Raw genomic sequence first — 18,908 nt, 5'->3', positions numbered from 1 at the left:
GCTACCACGTCTATGCCGACACCCCACGCGTACGTGTACGCGTATAACCGACCCAGGAGCGGGGTTGGATTCGGTTGACCGAACCCCTTCAATGGGCCCGCGGCCCAAGGAAGAGGTACGCTAAACCAGTGCCACGCGGAGTGTTCCGGGTGCAGGGTAGATTATAAATAATAATAGTTCCGCATCCAGATGACCGAGAGATAAGCCATTCAGTTCATCAAGAAGAAATTGTGCCTTGCTCAAGAAATGCACCAGTCAGGTCCTGCAAATGCATGAAGTGATGCAGGAAGTGATGCTTGAAGGACCGATCAGAAGTCGATGGCGCGGCTTATTTCCTGATTAGGTAATAGCTTGAACCACTAAATTTGTTTCCGCTATTGCAAACTCGGTCATCTAAAGCATTCTGAAAGCTACCTGTGACATATTAGCTTCAAGCCAACGTTTTCTCGCCCTATAAACCTGGCGGGCCTCACGCGCGTCTCTGCCTTGACGCTCCCTCCCAGATCATTGGGCACGATTGCCTCTCCTGCACACAGGCTTTCACAAGTGGGTTACTGTTTCCACATTCAAACATGTGTTTCCGTAACTTGTCATTTTCGTGCTGACAAATATGACACCATCACTTGACGCGGGATCACCCCCCCACAGATCGCTCGATTGTTCGCAACGATGCCCCCTGTCCACAGTCCCACCCTGGAAAGGTACGATATCGTCTTCATCGGCGGTGGTAGCGGAGGTACGGCTGCTTCGGTGAGCTGGCTTACTGTTGTTCCCACGGTCGCGATCTCCTTCCAACTGACGCGCGTGGACCGATAGCGTCGTGCCGCTAAATATGGAAAGAAAGCTGCCCTTATTGAACACACGCACCGTTTGGGAGGGACATGTGTCAACGTCGGTTGTGTGCCTAAGAAAGTGAGTATCCGCTCCTTTGCCCTCCTCCCTCGCCGCGTTTGCGCGTTTTGACCTTTTTTGTATGCTAGCTTATGTGGCATGCAGCTGACCTGAGGGATCGTCTAAAAGCCTCTGGGTACTATGGATATGGAAAGAAGCAGGGTGAAGAGCTTCCTCCTTTCAACTGGAACGAGTTCAAGCACAAGCGCGATGACTACGTCAAGTTCCTCAATGGCGTATATGATCGTAATCTGGTGAGGGAACACGTGGAGAGCCACCAAGGATGGGCGCGTATCAAGGATGCGAACACCGTTGAAGTGACCAGGGATGACGGATCTACTTACAACCTCAAGACTGACAAGATCGTGGTCGCAGTTGGGGGTCGTCCAACGGTTCCCTCAGACGATGAGATCCCCGGCGCTTCGTTCGGGATCGATTCAGATGGCTTCTTCGAACTCGAAGAACAACCAAAGCGCGTTATCGTCGTCGGCGCGGGGTACATCGCGGTTGAACTCGCAGGCATCTTTCACGCTCTCGGATCCGAAACTCACATCGTCATTCGCCATGAAAACGTTCTTCGTAAATTCGATCCTGACATTCAGACGGTTCTCACTGGCTGGATGGAGCACACTGGTCTGCACGTTCACAAGAATTCTGATGTTCAAAAGGTCGAAGGCGAGAAGAAAGGGGGTCCCGTTACGGTTTATACTAAGCAAGGAGAAAAGATCGAGGCTGACGTTCTCATCTGGGCTGTTGGTCGACATGCTAACACCGAGGATATCGGGCTCGACAAGGTGAACATCAAGACGAAGGAGGATGGCGATATACTGGTCGACGAATACCAAACGACGTCTGTTCCGAACATTTACGCTATTGGGGATGTGTCCGGTCAGGCTCTACTTACTCCCGTGGCCATTGCCGCCGGACGCAGACTTTGCAATCGACTCTACGGTCCCGAGAAGTTTAAAGATCAGAAACTTAGCTATGAGAACATCCCCACAGTCGTCTTCTCGTTAGTGACTTCTCCCTATAATCGCTACGTCGACTTGTCATTGATCTTATCTCTTTCTCTTTCGAACCAGTCACCCCCCTGTCGGTACAGTCGGTCTCACAGAGCCGGAAGCTCGTGCGAAATACGGCGATGATGCCGTGAAGATCTGTAAGTTTTCACCGAGGAACTCCAGGCTTGCTTGCTCACTTGATTCCTTTTCAATACGATTAGACAAGAGCCGGTTCCGTGCTATGTACTTCTTTGCATTACCGGAAGATCACAAGGAGCCGTCGTTCTATAAGCTTGTGTGTGTTGGCCCTGAGGAGAAGGTCGTCGGATTGCATATCATCGGTCTGGGAAGCGACGAAATCACTCAAGGGTTCGGCGTTGCCATTAAAATGGGTGGTATGTACCATAATTATGGATATATATAGAGTACATCCTCATCATAGCTTTGCGACAGCTACGAAAGCTGATTTCGATGATACGGTTGCTATTCACCCTACGTCTGCAGAAGGTACGCGGTGTCTATATATTCGCATCTTCCTCTTCTTCACTAATATTTGACTGATGTGTTTTGCAGAATTGGTCACTTTAGTTTAGAGCAGCTACTTGCAGCTTGAGCATCATAAATTTCTAATCCCACCTGTATGAGTAGACACCGATGTATTTTTCGTGGAAGCGCCATCTTCCGGTTATGGAATGACACTTATGACTCATTTATCAAGGCGAAGAACTAGAACCTGGAAGAGCGAATGAAAGCAGGACGATAGACATGCCCGGAGCGTCCATACGTGCCATTTTACGATAACTTTAGGAAGGAGAAACATCTTGGAGCTTTCTCCCAACCGGGGTGCTGATGATGCGGTCAACTCACCAACTTGCAGGGTCCGCTACTCCCTAGCGGGAATTGTTGGTCTCAGGCAATCCCCAAAAAGGATCCTGGTTAGAGGGGACCCTTTGCACGACGGAATTTAGTTGGAGGTTCAAAGATTAATATTTGCAGGACCAGCTCTACAACAATGCTATGTAAAGATAAAGAACGGGGAGGGGGGTATCGGACGCGATGCAGCGAAAACGTAGAAGTGGCGCTCGTTTTCCCGTGCTTTGCGAACGCATGAACTACTCTATCTGTACGAAAGAGGACACCTAGTCCCTCGACGTTGATAACCTATTCCAGTCTCAAATAATGGAAATGGAATAAATCCGGAGCAAAGCTAACCATGACTAGATGGAAATCCCATCTAGAGAGAGGGAGAGAGAGAGAGATGGTTCACGCACCACAATTTGTGACCCAGAAAATGAGCCGATGGATCTGCCGTGAGATAGATCATCTCTCCCACTGACATGTTTGACTTGCCTGTGGGCAAGCGTCCCAAGTGAGCGTTGGCGTGCAATGTAGATAGAGGTACGAATCCCCGAAGCGCCGTGATCCCAAATTGCCGCCTCGTATTCCCTTTCATGAGTGAAAACTGGGCCACTAGAGTGAGGGGTGTCATTGGGTAAAGCTGCGTTTTGATGTTTAAATTAATGGAATTCGATGATGATGAGAGTGCTCCTGGATCGACGTACTTTGCTCTGAACTTCCCAAATATGCGAGGCTCGAGCCCTTCGTCGAGTTAACATTCAATGGGACGAGACCTGCCAAATAAAGATAGGAACTCAGAGCAATCTGGAGAATTGCACTTGGAAAACCAACCCAATGGTACACAGAGAAGAAGAAACGACAGCGCACCCTATCCCTAAAGCTCACGCTCCGAGTGATGCCCATACATAACGTGGCCCTGAACAAATCGGCACTCGACTTCTCGACTTCTCGACTACTACCTTATACCTATCGATCAATCCCCAAAGAGACGGGCAAGGTGTCAACTCGGATGCGACACAACTGAAGAAAACGAAACACCCACCGACCCGTAAGTAGTGGTAAGCGCGAGGTAACCATGGGTGTAGCTCCGTCCTTCGCGGCGATTGCTTTGGTTAAATCTGCCGATCCGAAGCTTTGTGTCGTTGCCCTCAGGCTGTACCCTTTCGGCAGCTGGGGATCAAACATCGTTATAGTCATACCATATGTCTTCGTGTCAGTGAAGACTTACTCTCAGTCAGTCCGTGAAGGCCCCAGTATCCTTCCTCCAAACTGGCGGTAAAAGGAGCCAAGCCCCTTGCGTTTGTATCTCCATGCACAAGGTCCCGAAGCTGAGGCACAAAACGGCCGTAACTCCTGCCTTTGGACAGAAGGGAAGGCGAAGACGGAGGCAGTGGAGAGAGGAATCAAGCGTGCCTGAACATGTTGGGAACATTCCCACCGTAGCTTGAGAGCAGAACAAAGGAGACAAGTGACCGAACAAAGCCTTTAAATGAGGAATCCCAGAAAGAGAGTGGAGAATCTTGATGGCGATCTCATTTTATCGTCGGAGGGCAGATATCGACATCACCGGGATTGACGAAATCTTGTTGCATTGCGCGGGAACGTGCATTGACTGGGTTGGGGTCTGTATATTCTGCTTTGTCGTCACAGGCAGGTTTGAAGTGATGCGATGGCTGCTGTAGAGTAGGAAATGAAATAGTAGGAATAAAACATTTCACAAAAGAACAGAGATGCTAAAAGCAAAGAAAACAATTTGAACATAGTACCATATCGAGAAAACAGGGGCTGATCGGGACACGCATGGGTGTAGAATAAGAGATCAGAGGGTAGACATGTACACACTCTTGCACCTTGCAACGCTCAAATTGGATTGGCAGCGATGAATGTCAAAGCGTGTGTCAAGACGCAAAAACTAAAGCACCAGACAACTGTCTAACCACACGTGTTACACAGATCCAGCATGAATCTGACGCGTATGATGAGCGCCCAACTGGACGTTAGAAAAGAAAAGGCCAATGCGTTTGGAAGCAGTGGTTGCTCGATCTGATGATGGACATGAACGTGTGTGTTTAGGCAGGTGACCACCCTCTCTCTATTTGGAAGACTCAAAAGAACGGAGGGTTGCTTACAATGTGTGGGACAATGAGATCGCTGAACCGTACCAAAAAAAATCCAGGAAGATAGCTTTGGATTTTGTGTTGGTTTTGGTTTACATTTCCCGGGTGGGGTAAGAGACGCAAAAGTAGATATTGAAGCAGGACCCGGGAAGCGTCGCTATTCAACCATGTCGTTCATTGAGCATGAGTCAAAATGACACCATTGAGACATTTCGTCTGAGCGGGGGATGGGTTGGATATTTTGTGGGGTTACTGGTTGTGCTGAACTTAGCTGGGTTGCATGGTAATGCGTAAAAGCCCGCAAGTTCCCACTGACTTTCCCAGACGGAGCATAAAAGATGAAAGGAAAAAGGTTAAAATAAGGTGGCTTCTGCGAATTTTTGTAGGGGCAGTCGCATTTGCATGGCAACTTCTGTTCCACGTGCAGAGTTGGAGACGTTCTCCAGGCTCCGCCCGTATCATGTACAGCCGCTCACAGACGGGAAGAGGCGCAGTGGTCATACAGATAGGGGTAGTCGATGGTAGCAGTACTGCTGAGAAAACTCGATAAGGAATCTTCTGATTTTTGGCGGGTGATCATGAAAGACTCGTGACGCAGCAGGAATATCGTCATGGAAGACAGTCCTTCCATTTGATACTCCGCGTAGTTCACTGACGCTTCCCAGCGCGAATAATGCGGAATAGATGGCATCAGCCTGGCGCTGCCAGGTAAGGGCTGGTCACCCAGCTGCCGGCCTAAAGGCAAACTCGGTTACACTCGTGACCTTTGCACTGCCACCGGAGTGAGCATGATCGAACGATTTCAAATTCAGGTGAAATTCAGAAAAGAAAAGAAAGACCTGAGAACCACGTCCCTTAGGTCTACAGGCCAGGACTATACTTTCGGCTTGGTCCCAATCTTCATTTCTACTTGCGCATATCTGTCCGCTTGAAATTGGGTGATAGGGGATATTGATCGGAGTTTTGTAGAGCCGTCGGAGTTTGAATGTCCTCAACCTAAAAGGCAACAGCCGGCATTTCCCGTTTCATCACCCTTCTGTGTTGCTCCCCTTTTCCAACCTCAGTCCTTTCGTCCACCTCCTTTGAACTCTTCTTTAGGTGAGTTCCTCTGTTTTGAGGTAACGAATGACACGTTCTTCGACGTGCTCATTCTCCACTCATCGCATACATTGTTCACTTCGTCTTTCTTGATCTCGCGACCTTGAACAACTGACTCGACGTCCCTATGTAGTGTTACATCAGTTCATAATGTCTGAGCCCACTACTACCGCCGCTACCACTGAAGTCATGGCTGAGGCGCCCGCTGTTGCCGTGATTGCCCCTGAGACTAAGGTGATACAGGTTTCCCCCGTCGAAACTCCTTTTTCATCTTTCCTGATATGTATTCTGTAGGAGACCACCACTGACCCTGCCCCTGTTACCGAAGGTGCCACTGAGACCCCTGCCTCAGCAACTGAGGCAGAGGGAGCCGTAAGTATCCTTTCTGCTAGCCTCTCAACCTCTGCTTATCACTGACAAAACCCCTCCATCTTGAATGTGCAGACCTCAAAGCCCGAGAAGACTGAGGTGCCCAAGGAAAAGAAGAGTCCAACGATACTACAGAAATTGCTGGCGCCTTTCAAGGGGTCCAGAAGTCCTAAAAAGGAAAGGAAGGCTCTTGAGGTAAGCGCCTGATCACGTTTCTATCGTAACAAGATCCATTATGGAGTTTCGTTGCTAATTCTCACGGGTTCCTCAGCCTGAGACTGCAGAGACTCCTGCAACTGCTCCCGAGACCTCTGAAGCACCTGCCGAACCAGTCCCGGCGGTGACAGTGGAAGCCGCCGAAGCTCCTAAGCAGGAAGAACAAGCTCCTGAGCCCGCGCCTGTTGATGCGCCCGCAGAAGCTCCTGCACCCGCAGAAGAGAAGCCAGCCGAGAAGGTCAGTTGCGAACTCCCCAGATGACAGAATTATTGAGTATTGATTTGAAATCATGTTGTATCAGAAGGAGTCCAAGCCTGTCAAGGTTTCTCGTCGCATCTCGGCTCGTGTCGGCGAGCTGTTCAAGCCGAAGCCAAAGAAGGAGGTAGCTCCCGCCCCCAAGGCAGACGAACCTGCTCCCAAGATTGAGGAGCCCGAGCGTGTTGCCCCTCTGGAAACGCCTGCACCAGCAATGGCGTCCGCTGTTGAGGAGCCTGCTGCCGAGACTAAGACCGAGGAGACCCCTGCTGCCCCACCGGCTGCTCCTGCCGTCGCCGCTGCTGCCTGAAAGAATGCTTCGTCGTTTATGGTTCTACTTATGTCCTTTTACGAACGTATTTGCGTGGTTTCTGTGGATTCTTTTCTTTTGATCTCTTGGAACTGGAAGTGGCATGACAAGCCTTCCCATTCTTCATTATTCTATCCATCATCCTCGCCCTTCCTGCATATCAATGGTCTGGCTGTCGCAACACGGCACATTTTACCTGCACAACCCTCTTGATATCGTCATACTGTGAGCGTTCTGGACTTCGCTTCGATGTTCAGAATGTGGAACGGCTTTATTCACTTTTCCCGCTTGTTTGTTTGCCCTTTCCTTTCATGTCCAATCACTAATGCTTATCGTTCTGTGTTCGCTTCCCGCTCACATCATTTTCTCAGCATAGTCTTCTGTGGTTACCACAAATTTTTCTTACTATAAGCATACCCTGGTAGCTCATGTCTTGACTGCGCTTTTTCCGTGAATCTATCCATCCGGTTGGCAACCGTTGCAACTGTGTTTTGTCGTTCCAACCTAGAGCGCAGACGGTTGAGTTCTCAGATATGACATATGTACCCAGTGCTCTTCCAATATTGGCCCAAGTGGAGGTTTCTCAGGGTACGTGTGAAATGAAGCCGTAGCTTTTGATGTCTTTGCTTTGAGATATTACTTAAGTGACCCTCCTATCAACATTATGTAATTCATACAAGCCTACAAGCGCTGCAGTGGGTTAAGACCTGGAGTAATTGACTTCTCTTCTAGCTGATGACGGTGAAAGGGGGGCCTTATCTCATTTCAGTCAGCGCCGGGGATCGACGGTGGGGTCGCAGCTTGGGCAGAAGTGGATGATATGTAAGATCAAGTTCCACAAACAAATTCCTCCATAAAATGGTTATGTATTTGCTTGGAAGACAGTGATGAACATGGTGATGTTGTAGGGAACAACGTGATGGAGATTGAACAATAAACAAGAAGCTGCGCCAAATTGAGCCATTCATCAATGTGGTTGAGTTAAATGCGCAATAGATCGACGATGATGGGATGTGTTTTTCCTGCAGCGTTTACGAAAACGGTTTCGATAGGTTTAGGAAGAAATACATTCGAGGGTTCATCAACTTCCATTTCAAATTCGGTGGAGGCATTAATTGCAACATCAATTTGTTGGCTGTTCTTGGAACTCCTGCCCTTGCGTGCATGGGCGATGGGCGATGGATGGCGGGAAATGATCGTAGCACCACGAGCCTCATGAATGTGACCAAAGACGTGTAGGCGAACATGAGGGAGCCAGTCGGCAAGTTCTCGATCATTATCATGAGTTGATTTTGAAGGGGACGATCGTGTATGTCGGTGGTGTTGGCGTGGTGTCGAGAGGTTTCCTGGGCTCTGGGTAGTGGGCTGGGCTTGGAGGAGGGCTGTTGCGGTACGTGGGTCATCTCGTTCGAGAAAGTCCCATGTCATTTCTTCTTCGTTGAACTGCCGCCCGCGGGGGATTGAAGGTGGATAGGAAAAGAGACGGCGAGAGAGAGCGCTGCAGCCCGCATGCTTTCCTCGCCTTGTAGCATCGAGGATATTTCGAGGTGGGCCATGAGTGATTCTAAGAATACAAGGGAAATTGAGCATTGGAAAATAACGGAAATTATGATGCACGCACAATATTTGGGTATCATGTGGTATAAGGTCATTTATTCCTTTGAAAAGGGGGCGAAGAATGAGTCAACTGCGGTTGTCAAAAGTGACTCGGCCCGGGCGCTTACGTTTTGCTTCACGTCTTCCTTCGTATTGAAATGCACCCGCACTATACCAGGGTGTTCCCTAAACTACTGATCCAGTACTGTTTATAAAGATGAGTACTAAAAGATTACACACTGGACTTCCAAACGTTCTCCAGACATTTCCGTCAGTATGGATATCCCGAGCTTCATACTCGAGGTATCGTATATTTGAATGCCTCGCCTGCTGGCCCGTGAGCATTCTGTTAGACGCCTCCATATCCTGCAATAGTGTATTAGGTTGGGGTAACATGACTGCGACGACAGAATCAAACCTTGACGTCTGCATAAACTCTCATCCTATTTCCCTTGAACATTTCTATATCCAAAAGGTCCTGTAGACACGGTACGGAGCAGTGGTCTGAATAGGTCATTCCTGCATTAGGGGGTGAGCTGCACATACGTCGTGATTTCCTGCAATAACGCTAGGCCCTTGGTGAGTCAACGAAACGCATTGTGGCAGGCGAAGCACAACGGCACTCACAGTTTGTTCGGGTGAGGAAGGGACTTTAGCCAGTGAACTGTGACATCGAGGCCTTTCCCATAATAGCTTAAATCGCCAGCATGAATCAAGATATCGCCACAAGGTACGTTCTCCACAGTTGAGCTATGGGTATCAGAAAAACATATAAATCGCGTCCATCCATGCGCTTTTGGTTTAGGGGGTGGCGAGCGCACGTCATATTCGAGGTATACGTGGGCTGTAGCAGTATGGAGTTCAGCCTCGCTGTCGGCCTGGAATGCAGAGCGCCCTTGCGACATTGGCTTCATCGCTCGTCTCTCCCGTTTGGCGTTGATTGTTAAAGAATTTATACTGTGTGTGAGGGATTCTATAGCTGCCTGCATCTTAAGAGAATGGATCTTAGGGCAATGAGAGGAAGAAAGAGAAAGACGCGCGGGCTGCTTTGAAATCTTGTGCTTTGCATCGGGACTTCGCAATGAATACGGTCGCCGAACGCCAGGTTTGCATCCGACTCAAGCGCCGAGCGTCACGCACCTGGACCACTACGTCAATTGCATTTTTAACGCTGTTACGGACATACCGGGCGCGACACCATCACTTTTTGGAGCGAAAGTCGCGCATTGCATACCTGCACTTTTGAGCTCACCGCTGCGCGTTATACCTATGTCACTTGAGTTTTCAGCAGCTCCAGTGTTATGTATTGTATGCGCCACACCACTATGCTTCTTCATCATCTCAGGCCAACATTTCCCCACAAAATTTGCGTCCAAGTGCCCCACGTTCAAGTTGATTTTTTACGAACGGGACCAATACCCGTTTGTTTCTATCGGACGGATTCTGTCGAAAAGGGTGTAGTGGTTTTACAATGGTGCTGTTGATTGACCTACAAACAGATGTGTAGAAGTAGCTCAAAGTCGAGGTATACAACGTGCGGCGCTTGGATGCAAATTCAAGGGATGTAGGTATAGAATAAGTATAGACGCGCAGCGGTGAGCTCAAAGTGCAGGGATGTGCAATGCGCGACTTCCGCTCAAAAAGTGATGGTGTGGCGTCCAGTATGTCCACAACAGCGCAGGAGTATAGACGCACAGCGGTTAACTCAAAGTCTAGGTAACGCGACTTGGGTCGGATGCAAACTTCGACTTGACCGTGAATGAATGAGTGGCAGTGTCAATAGTTTCTGACACGTCTCGTCCGGTTGTTGCACGTCAAGTGCATCTAAAGTGCATCGTCCGTGACGATGAAATTTGACTACACGTTGGGGTTTGTGAGACTCCTTTTCCCAGTTATATCTGCCTCTTTTGCCACAGGTGAACTCAATGGGGAAGATTCATCTCTGTTTTGGGGAACATTCCGGCCCAATCTGTACTTTGGCCTTCGACCCCGCGTGCCAAATTCGCTCATGACGGGTTTAATGTGGCATAGCCTGGCAGATTATAGAGCAATATCAGGTACTAAGTGGCGTTTTGGTTTATACACGTACACTCTGATATCCAAATTTGGGCAAATCATAGAAACGCGCCATGCTTGCGAACAAGGCGATAGATTTGAGGGATATACTTGGACTGAGCACGATCCTCGCCTAGGAGGAATCCAGGTCTTAAACGACACTAGAATGAATGTGCAGCTTACGACGGAGTGGTTGAAGGTATCTGGCGGCGAAACTGGCGGTAGCTGGGCCGCCCGCATATCAGGGAAGCCTATTCGTGAAGGTATGGATTCAGCACCCTCAATCAAAATGCTAGCGCTTATATAGTTTGCAGATGAGCCTTCATCAACGGCTATTTATTTCTATGTTGGATCGGATGGTCTTGGCTCTCTTGAGTTAGAGAACGAAGAGGACGGAAATGTGAGTATTTCCCATACATGTTACGTTGGGATGGCCATGTATATTGTCTGGGATTAGGGTATTGAAGGTGTGATCCGGTTTACCGGAAGTACTTCACACCTGGGCGACTTCAGACTCCGCATTGAGGATGGTAAGGCCATCCACGACGGATCCTGCTCCCGGTTTTAAAGAGAAGTACTTCGTAGGTCCCGATGTCACATATGTCACAGAAGGCTTGCACGCGGAGCGTTTCTCGAGGAAGCTCGGAAAGACGTCTTTTATCGGGTTGCCTCTCCAGCAAGGCCAAGTTTGGAAAGCAAAAGGTACATTTGATTGTTCATATGGCAGTGATCGGGACGATAGAATCCATCTTCAGAGCTTCTCTTGAGGAATATCTTTCAGGAAGCTCAGCCTATCTTGTCGGAGTATAAGGATAAGGACAGGGAACCTCCATCACCAGCGTTCGTCTTGACCTTCGCGAACGAGGTCTATGATGGAGCAAAGCTTTTTGCTATCCAGAATCTTTCGTTGGGGAATTCTCATTCGACATCTATTACGATGCGGAAGATGTGAAGACAAAGCTGGATGGTGATTGTGCCCTTCAACATCGACGTTCATGTTGCTAATGATACTTATCAGCGAATGGATTAACCGCGGGTATCAAAGGGTTTAAAAATGCGTTTCATGAACGTTTCCTGCAGAAGTTCCCATTACCATCGACGACACCAAAGGATTTGATCGATTTCTCCAAGGCCATCACCGCTAATCTTCTTGGGGGCATCGGATACTTTTATGGAACATCAATTGTGGATTCGTCATTCACACATGACTGGGACGATGATGAAATGTTCAATACTGGAGAGAAGAAGTCCAGCCATCCCGCCCTCGTCGAACCCCGTGAATTGTTCACCGCGACTCCAAGCAGGAGCTTCTTCCCTCGGGGATTTTACTGGTAAGTCCCTGGGGGGCCTCTTCCGATCATAGCTTGAATTGCCTTCCTCTAGGGACGAAGGTTTCCATCTTCAATTAATTGGCGAATGGGACAATGACCTCAGGTGAATGAACAGGTACTAGCCAGGATTCTAAGCTTAAGTCGTCATTATCCGTAGTCTGGACATTCTTAAGAGCTGGGTGGATTTGATTGACGATGATGGATGGGTTGGTCGTGAACAAATTCTTGGAGAGGAGGCTCGAAGCAAGGTCCGTATCTGTTTTTGAAGATCTCATATTGCTGATAAACAAGTACAGGTGCCCCCGGAGTTCCAGACACAGTACCCAACTTACGCGAACCCCCCTACGTTGACGATGGCAGTTACTGCGTACATTGACCGTCTCCGAGCACTCCCCGATGAAATCGATGTGAACCTTGGAATGGACCCAACTGGACAACAAGTGCTGAAAGTTCCGGTTCTCGAGCCAGGTAACAGGAGACTCGTTGATCGTGATGCCGCAAAGGGTTATCTGCGTTCCATTTATCCGCTTTACGCCGACATTATCACTGGTTCCGCCGAACTCAGCGCGGCCAAATCCGGCAGTGGGGAAGGAAGGCCCGGTCGCGCACTGAAGCCTACAGGTGGCGTGGCAGGTCAGAGACTCACGTACTGACGAGTGGGTTGGATGACTATCCACGAGCGTCTCTGCCACACGTCGGCGAACTACACCTTGATTTGATAAGCTGGATGGGATTCTTTACTAGGACAATGCGCGACATAGCGAGTTTGCTGGAGAGAAGGAAGACGAGGCCGAATTAGGGAAATTGAAACTGCTATATTGCATAACATTGAAGGTGTGCCTGGCGCTTTCCATATTAAATATAATGTCTAACCTTTCATTGAAGATCTGCATTGGAGCGAGGATAACAATATGTATTGCGACGTGGGCATCGACGAGGACGGTACGTTGCTCTCGCAGTGAATTCAATGCGATATCTAATCACCTGTCTACAGATGAGTCGCATTTTGTCTGCCACAAAGGGTATATATCGCTGTTCCCCTTCCTTCTTGGCCTCTTGGATCCCAATTCGCCACATTTGGGCTCAATATTGAGCCTCATCCGGGATCCAGATGAGCTATGGTCTCCTTACGGCATTCGAAGCTTATCGAAGTCGCACCCGCTGTTCGGTCAAGGCGAAAACTACTGGCGAGGACCCATTTGGGTTCAAATGAACTACCTTGCGTTGAGCACGCTATATAAGGTATGTAGATCTTATTGCAGCTAATTCTGTCAATGCTGACGCTCTTCACATGGCTATTTACGACCAGACTTATATACCATCACCAGGACCATATCAAAGGCAAGCCCGTGATATTTATGACGAGCTGCGGACGAACATTATTAGCAATGTGTTCAAGGTGCGGAATTATGAAGGCCATCATCTGATTATTTGATATACATTTCGTCAGGAATACCAACGCACCGGATATGTATGGGAGCAATACGATGCCCTGACGGGTGAGGGCAAACGTAGCCATCCTTTCACGGGCTGGTCTTCGCTAGTGACATTAAGTAAATTGGTTATTCTTTCCATCATACTGAACACTACTGAACGATTTTCCTAGTTATGTCGGAAAAATACTAAGGTGTGCGATGTCACGCGAGGGTTGTGCAAAAACTAAGACTTATTATCACTGGGCTTGTATACACAGTCGGTTACTATCAGCGGGGCACGGGCATCGCAGGATGCCAAATGACCGAATGTGGCTGCAAGGGCGCTCCATGTTTGCCATCACTAGTCGTCGCCCGAGTCAATTCATTTATGCGTGTCTCCGAGCGTCAATCATCATGCTGACAAGAGGGGAGACTACAGAAGCAACGGATGATCCCACACCGCAGCCTGGTTACGCGCCAAGTAGATGGGACGAATATGCAGAAGCTCTTTCTGCATCAATTGGCACGGATTTCTGTCTGTCAACTAAGTACTGTCGCAATATAGGAGTGATGAGCGCTCCCGCGGTTATTCATCGGAGATTACACAGCATGAGAATTGGATGCAACTTCACGGGATATTAATGTGTGGATGTTGAGACGGGAAAAAGTACGGTGATGCTATGGCTTCTCGAGCCACCGTTCAACCAGGAAGACTTGTGGCTTATATGGTTGAACACGTTTGCGCGGGTGAACGGTGCCCGACTTGCCGGGTGGGTGGCTTTCAGAGTATCCCGAGTGGAAAAGCCTGTCAGAGTGAAGTGTAGTTGCGATGACCTCATGATCCGATTCCCTTTCGCGTTTATTTATTGCAGGGTTGATGAATGTAGTTCGAGTTGAAGGCTGCGTTGGTTCTGGTGCAGACTTGGGTGGGCCATCCCATTCCAAAGTGTATTCCTGATTAACTTTCTTCAAGTGGGCCAAAGCTGAACCCACTTGAAAAATTAAGTGGGACCATGGCGCCCTTAACAGCCCAATGGAAGGGTACAATAGGTATACCCAGTCTAAGAATATCCAGGATCAACAACGTAGAGGGGACGTTGAATGGACAAATACCTTTTAGCACATATGCATTAGGGTCGGGATTCCCAAACACAATCTGACCGATCCGGTCCACTGAAGCGCCTCGAGTCACCACCAAACGGATCGCTTCCTGCACCCTTCGTTTCATCGTCGATCGTATGACAGGACTATTCCGTGTGTCTTTTCTCGAAGTAAGGGGGAGTAATCCAAATGGTAAGCAAGTTGTTGAACGGTACTTTTGGGGATCGCGTGGGGGGAAGGGATAAGTAGCATTATTGTGTGGGTGAAGCACGGCGTACGGAAACGCCTTCAGGGTAAAAATCTCCGACTTAAAGACGGGAAAGCTTTTCGGACCCACCCTTAGGGATGGGTGCTTGGGATCAAGGACAGCTCCAGGAACGATAGGGAAGCTCCAAGAGGGTTTTGCAATGCTTTGTGAGGTGCCTGGTAGGACTCCACTGAACTTTGAGGAAAATATGTCAATAATTCTACCTCACTTGATGCCGATGCGACAGCAACAGCATACCTTCAGTGAACGGGCCTGTTTCCAGAGAGGCGGAAGATTCGAAAGCTCGGTGTATTTAGGTCGCGCGGGGATTAGGTCTTGGGAGTTATCCTTGAGGACCAGTTGTTTGTTGAGGTATTTTCTGGCCAACTTGGGAAAGTCATCCCAGCGATTGCTCCATTTCATGTGTCGCAAGCAATTATTGTGACGGAGCACTGCCACAACTCAAGCTGTTCAAGCTCTACCAGGCCAAAAATCAAGGGCACATAGATGACGAACGTCGAGAACGATAATATTTCAAGGTGCTTATTGGTCAGCGGAGATATACGGACTCGGCCACTCTCCACATGATAACTAATGCGCTTGAAAGCCACTAACAAAGCGCGCGGGTGCCCTCGGTCAAGTTTAGGGTCTTAGCCGGAGATGATAAGTGTGGAATATCGGTCGAGCGCCGAGGCCCATGCGGCTGAGCGCTAATATAAGAATACTACTCGTAGGCATGCTCAGAGCCGGAGGGACTCGGATTGTTAAGGCGTCCGCGCTGGCAATCTACTGCATAAAATGATGCCGACTAACGCAAACAGCTTGGCTGTGAATGACCAATCGGGGTAATTTCGGCATGGGGAGGCACACCGATAAAAGCCAGCGATTATGCTTAGTGTTTGTCCCAGTAATGAAATAGTGAAACATGTGTGGACAGAAAGATTAGCTCTAGTACCAGGCAAATTCCAGGTGAACATGGATCATTCGAAAAATATATGTCATCCTACATACTCAGGAGGCGGTCCTGCGGGGAAGGGGAGGGAAAGGAGGCGCGTGTCACGAGAGTTAAGAGGTGCATTAAAATGCACACAAATGAATGAGAAGAATGGTTCGAAGGGAGCATTCGCTGTTCTTATCCATGTCTCCACAAATCATGCAGTGCGCAATCTGAGCTGTGATCGGAGCCTGAGAGCAGGTGCAAGGCAAAGCAGAGGGGAAAGAATTAGGCCATGAACGGCGTATCTCAAGAACATGGCGTTAGTCAAAAAGGGGAATGAAATGAAATAGAGAATAGCGGTACAGCTACGACGACGTAGTAGTCCCGGATAAGAACAGGTGCATCATCCTTACATGCTCTACATCGAGGACCAACCAGCAACAACTGAATGCATTGATTATTAACCGCTCGATCAGTGGCCTGCGATGTGGGGCTCACCGGTTGCAGCATATAGATGACAGATTCGTTTCATTGCCATAGTAGTTGCGTCCGCCTGATTCTGATATGTCTGAATGGCCTGAATGTGGTCAGGATCATTCCGCCGTTGCAGCCGTTCAATGTGACTCATGAAGGTTTCCGATGCATGCTTAAAGCAAACCTGTAAGAAAAGTCAGTAGAGTACGAGGAGTCGTCGATAGAACGCTTACAGCTAGCACAACTTCTAAATAATTGAAATCATAATGTGTTATACCCTCTAGAATATTCATGATCTCATTCGCCGCCGCTAGTGCCTTATCGTAGGAGCGGCTGTCGTGGTTTGATAATGTAGTATGAAGATTGATCTTCGTCGCGTGAATCATAGCATGAGGTAAAATCATTCGAGTATGAATCGGCATGGATTCAGTTGGTGGAGTATCACCATCTTCATAGTAGCTCAACGGCGGAATCATCCGTTCAACTCGGGTCAGCGCAGCCTCAATTTCTCTAAAGTGCTTAGGAAAGTCGGATCGACTTGGGCCTGAATAGGGAGACAAGCAGTTACAGGGAAAGCACAAGGCAGTGTTGCATAAAACGAACCTTGCCGCCGGAGATTGGCTGCTCGGACCCAAAGTTCCATCACCTTGTATTGGATGGAGGATATTGACTCCTGTTTCTCACGTGGTCGAACAGATGTCGAGTCATCGTAGAGGGATTGGAAGGAATACATATCCAGAAGTGTTACGGTGTCCTAACCAGATGATAAACATAAACGTCAAAGTGAATAGATTGAAATGGCCAACGTTGATGAAGGCGCGCATCGCTGGAGGCCAGCACGTCTTGATCTTCAGAAGAGGGATGTCGGGAGTATCAACCAAGCTGGGTGCAAAACCTGTTGACAAAACACCATACTTATCCACACACCAAACCTACGGCATAGCGGTAAGTGGTCAATGACAATGGTTTATTAACAATATGTGCTTACTTGCCAGAACGTGTGAATGCGCTCTCCCAATTCAATATTATTTTTGGGTTCCGGAAGCACAATCATCTTAGTTCCCGTGTTCACAATAGGCGATGCTCCGGTAGATGGCGCGGCAAGGTCAGATGATACAGCGGCCTTAATTTGGTGCAAGCCGCACGCGATTGCCATCCTGCATGTGGCACCGCTCATCCAGTATCCTTCAAGCACTTTCCCTTTGAAGAAAAGATAGAAGGACACGATGCACGCCGCCTGAATAGCGTGCAGAATACGATCCTTCGTTTGCAAAGCTGCCGTAATGCCTGCCCGAGAGCGGGCTAGGAAGATACCATCATGCACCGACAGGTGGCTTGACCGCGAAAAATGACTGGCGAAGAGATATATGGCGTTCATTAAGCATGGATGGGGACGATCGGGGGAGCCTCGGGGGAGCGAAAGGGAGCGGAGGAAGCGATCAATGTTAAACTCGAAGTGTGCCTGGTGGCGATGACCAGTGAAAACGGTCAACCTGGAGAAGGAATCGGTGGGGAAGATTTAAGAGGTATTATCGGAGTTGACAGACGCACATTGTTCGTTGGTCTATCCCTGCTGGTAGTTCATCGGTATCCCACTCCTGCTCTTGAAAGCTCGGGGGTTATCACTTGCCAATGAACGAGGACCCAACGAGGCCTGACTTCGCAGGGACCATGACCCTGGCCTGACTGGTCCCAAATTCATTCCTCTTACTTGCCCGGAAAGCTCACTTGCCCCAGTAACACTGAGTCCAGACCCGGAAGACATGGTGGTAAATGCAGAAACTCCGCAAGTTGAGTTGCGATCGCCTCTGTACAAACTGTGGGGATCATTGGAAGACTGATCTGATGAGCTTGAATGATGGGAAGTCGCTAAATGTTGCTGAAGATGCGAGTCGTTCGTACTTAGAGAGAAGGTGGTTGTCGGTACGGTGAGGGTTGAGGGAGTAGGGCTCTGGGGTGCACGAGCTTCTGTGCTGGTGGGCGCCTGATCAGCCGATAAAGTCTTGTACAGTCTCAAACGTTCTTCAAGCTGTCTTATTTGCTCTTGAAGCTTCTGAGTGTTTGTGGGTCGATTCTCATCGTAATAACATTCATTGCCACGGTTGGCACGAACACACTGCTTGCACCTTGGTTTGTCGGCATCACATTTCTGGGACAAAATGACTTAAAAGAGGATGGTTACAAGATGTTGCCAAACAAGCGCTCACCAATTTGCGCTTTCGACAGATGGCACAGGCGTGACCTCGTGGTGGAGCAGCGGCGGGCATCGGCATCGTTGTAGTGCGTCTAGATGAGACTTGAGCTGGCAGGGTGCGCAGCCGGAAGAAGGTTGAGAGCGAACACGCAGGAAAGGCGTTTGCAGAACTTATGTACCAACCAGTCATATTGGGCGCCCCGATGCGTTGCGAATCGACCCACACAGCCTCTGGATTCTGCGCGTAGGGGCAGGCACCTCAGAAAGACCGATATCGATCGGGAAGCGGACACTAACGTATTGGTACTAACGAAATATCACCTCGGTGGAAGAACGGGGAGGGGTTCGGTTTAAATACCCAGAGTTCTCGTCACATATAAGCGCCCGTGAGCCTTATGACAAAACAGGGTGAAATTCGTGCCGGATGCAGATGCACCCCCGC

The 18,908-nt window shown here is 49.0% G+C and overlaps 7 protein-coding genes across 7 annotated transcripts; 3 read left to right on the top strand and 4 right to left on the bottom strand.

The window, feature by feature from the left end:
• Positions 1 to 254: 254 nt before the first annotated feature.
• Positions 255 to 2,604, top strand: EI90DRAFT_2987447 (glutathione reductase). Its single transcript, XM_039056014.1, has 9 exons — positions 255 to 340; positions 408 to 546; positions 649 to 750; positions 817 to 912; positions 981 to 1,903; positions 1,974 to 2,050; positions 2,114 to 2,287; positions 2,346 to 2,399; positions 2,466 to 2,604. Exons 3-9 carry the CDS (start codon positions 670 to 672, stop codon positions 2,483 to 2,485), a joined length of 1,425 nt encoding a protein of 474 aa, XP_038924026.1. The 5' UTR covers positions 255 to 340; positions 408 to 546; positions 649 to 669; the 3' UTR covers positions 2,486 to 2,604.
• Positions 2,605 to 2,869: 265 nt separating this feature from the next.
• Positions 2,870 to 3,711, bottom strand: EI90DRAFT_3028402 (uncharacterized protein). Its single transcript, XM_039058058.1, has 2 exons — positions 3,455 to 3,711; positions 2,870 to 3,390 (listed from the first exon to the last, which is right to left on the bottom strand). The coding sequence occupies exons 1-2, from the start codon at positions 3,651 to 3,653 to the stop codon at positions 3,110 to 3,112; spliced, it is 480 nt and encodes a 159-aa protein (XP_038924025.1). The 5' UTR covers positions 3,654 to 3,711; the 3' UTR covers positions 2,870 to 3,109.
• Positions 3,712 to 5,700: 1,989 nt separating this feature from the next.
• On the top strand, positions 5,701 to 7,241 carry EI90DRAFT_50512 (uncharacterized protein). Its single transcript, XM_039067710.1, has 5 exons — positions 5,701 to 5,965; positions 6,099 to 6,199; positions 6,263 to 6,337; positions 6,410 to 6,529; positions 6,853 to 7,241. Exons 2-5 carry the CDS (start codon positions 6,116 to 6,118, stop codon positions 7,114 to 7,116), a joined length of 543 nt encoding a protein of 180 aa, XP_038924024.1. The 5' UTR covers positions 5,701 to 5,965; positions 6,099 to 6,115; the 3' UTR covers positions 7,117 to 7,241.
• A 558-nt stretch (positions 7,242 to 7,799) lies between these two features.
• EI90DRAFT_3028391 (Metallo-dependent phosphatase-like protein) lies at positions 7,800 to 9,875 on the bottom strand. Its single transcript, XM_039058057.1, has 7 exons — positions 9,340 to 9,875; positions 9,259 to 9,280; positions 9,131 to 9,190; positions 8,953 to 9,078; positions 8,841 to 8,898; positions 8,738 to 8,774; positions 7,800 to 8,680 (listed from the first exon to the last, which is right to left on the bottom strand). The coding sequence occupies exons 1-7, from the start codon at positions 9,699 to 9,701 to the stop codon at positions 8,098 to 8,100; spliced, it is 1,248 nt and encodes a 415-aa protein (XP_038924023.1). The 5' UTR covers positions 9,702 to 9,875; the 3' UTR covers positions 7,800 to 8,097.
• Positions 9,876 to 10,494: 619 nt separating this feature from the next.
• Positions 10,495 to 13,906, top strand: EI90DRAFT_3028387 (glycoside hydrolase family 63 protein). Its single transcript, XM_039058056.1, has 18 exons — positions 10,495 to 10,769; positions 10,833 to 11,030; positions 11,082 to 11,167; positions 11,225 to 11,297; positions 11,353 to 11,469; positions 11,523 to 11,607; positions 11,646 to 11,734; positions 11,786 to 12,098; positions 12,151 to 12,201; positions 12,256 to 12,346; positions 12,395 to 12,566; positions 12,602 to 12,862; positions 12,984 to 13,040; positions 13,093 to 13,340; positions 13,408 to 13,497; positions 13,549 to 13,651; positions 13,705 to 13,725; positions 13,792 to 13,906. Exons 1-17 carry the CDS (start codon positions 10,559 to 10,561, stop codon positions 13,722 to 13,724), a joined length of 2,265 nt encoding a protein of 754 aa, XP_038924022.1. The 5' UTR covers positions 10,495 to 10,558; the 3' UTR covers position 13,725; positions 13,792 to 13,906.
• Positions 13,907 to 14,191: 285 nt separating this feature from the next.
• EI90DRAFT_3010933 (uncharacterized protein) lies at positions 14,192 to 15,284 on the bottom strand (the record flags this gene model as incomplete). The annotated part of the gene is made up of 3 exons (XM_039056424.1): positions 14,192 to 14,574; positions 14,627 to 15,056; positions 15,120 to 15,284. The coding sequence occupies 3 exons, from the start codon at positions 15,282 to 15,284 to the stop codon at positions 14,192 to 14,194; spliced, it is 978 nt and encodes a 325-aa protein (XP_038924021.1).
• An 898-nt stretch (positions 15,285 to 16,182) lies between these two features.
• On the bottom strand, positions 16,183 to 18,194 carry EI90DRAFT_49727 (uncharacterized protein). Its single transcript, XM_039067697.1, has 7 exons — positions 17,903 to 18,194; positions 17,824 to 17,842; positions 17,261 to 17,765; positions 17,079 to 17,204; positions 16,876 to 16,945; positions 16,506 to 16,816; positions 16,183 to 16,456 (listed from the first exon to the last, which is right to left on the bottom strand). Exons 1-7 carry the CDS (start codon positions 17,943 to 17,945, stop codon positions 16,271 to 16,273), a joined length of 1,260 nt encoding a protein of 419 aa, XP_038924020.1. The 5' UTR covers positions 17,946 to 18,194; the 3' UTR covers positions 16,183 to 16,270.
• Positions 18,195 to 18,908: the final 714 nt, after the last annotated feature.

The sequence above is a fragment of the Cantharellus anzutake genome, assembly GCF_015039405.1.
Source record: "Cantharellus anzutake strain C23 chromosome Unknown EI90scaffold_1, whole genome shotgun sequence".
In the NCBI taxonomy this organism is placed as follows: Eukaryota; Fungi; Basidiomycota; class Agaricomycetes; order Cantharellales; family Hydnaceae; genus Cantharellus; species Cantharellus anzutake.
Note: the sequence above shows the minus strand (reverse complement) of the source record. Positions and strands in the feature narration are given on the sequence as shown.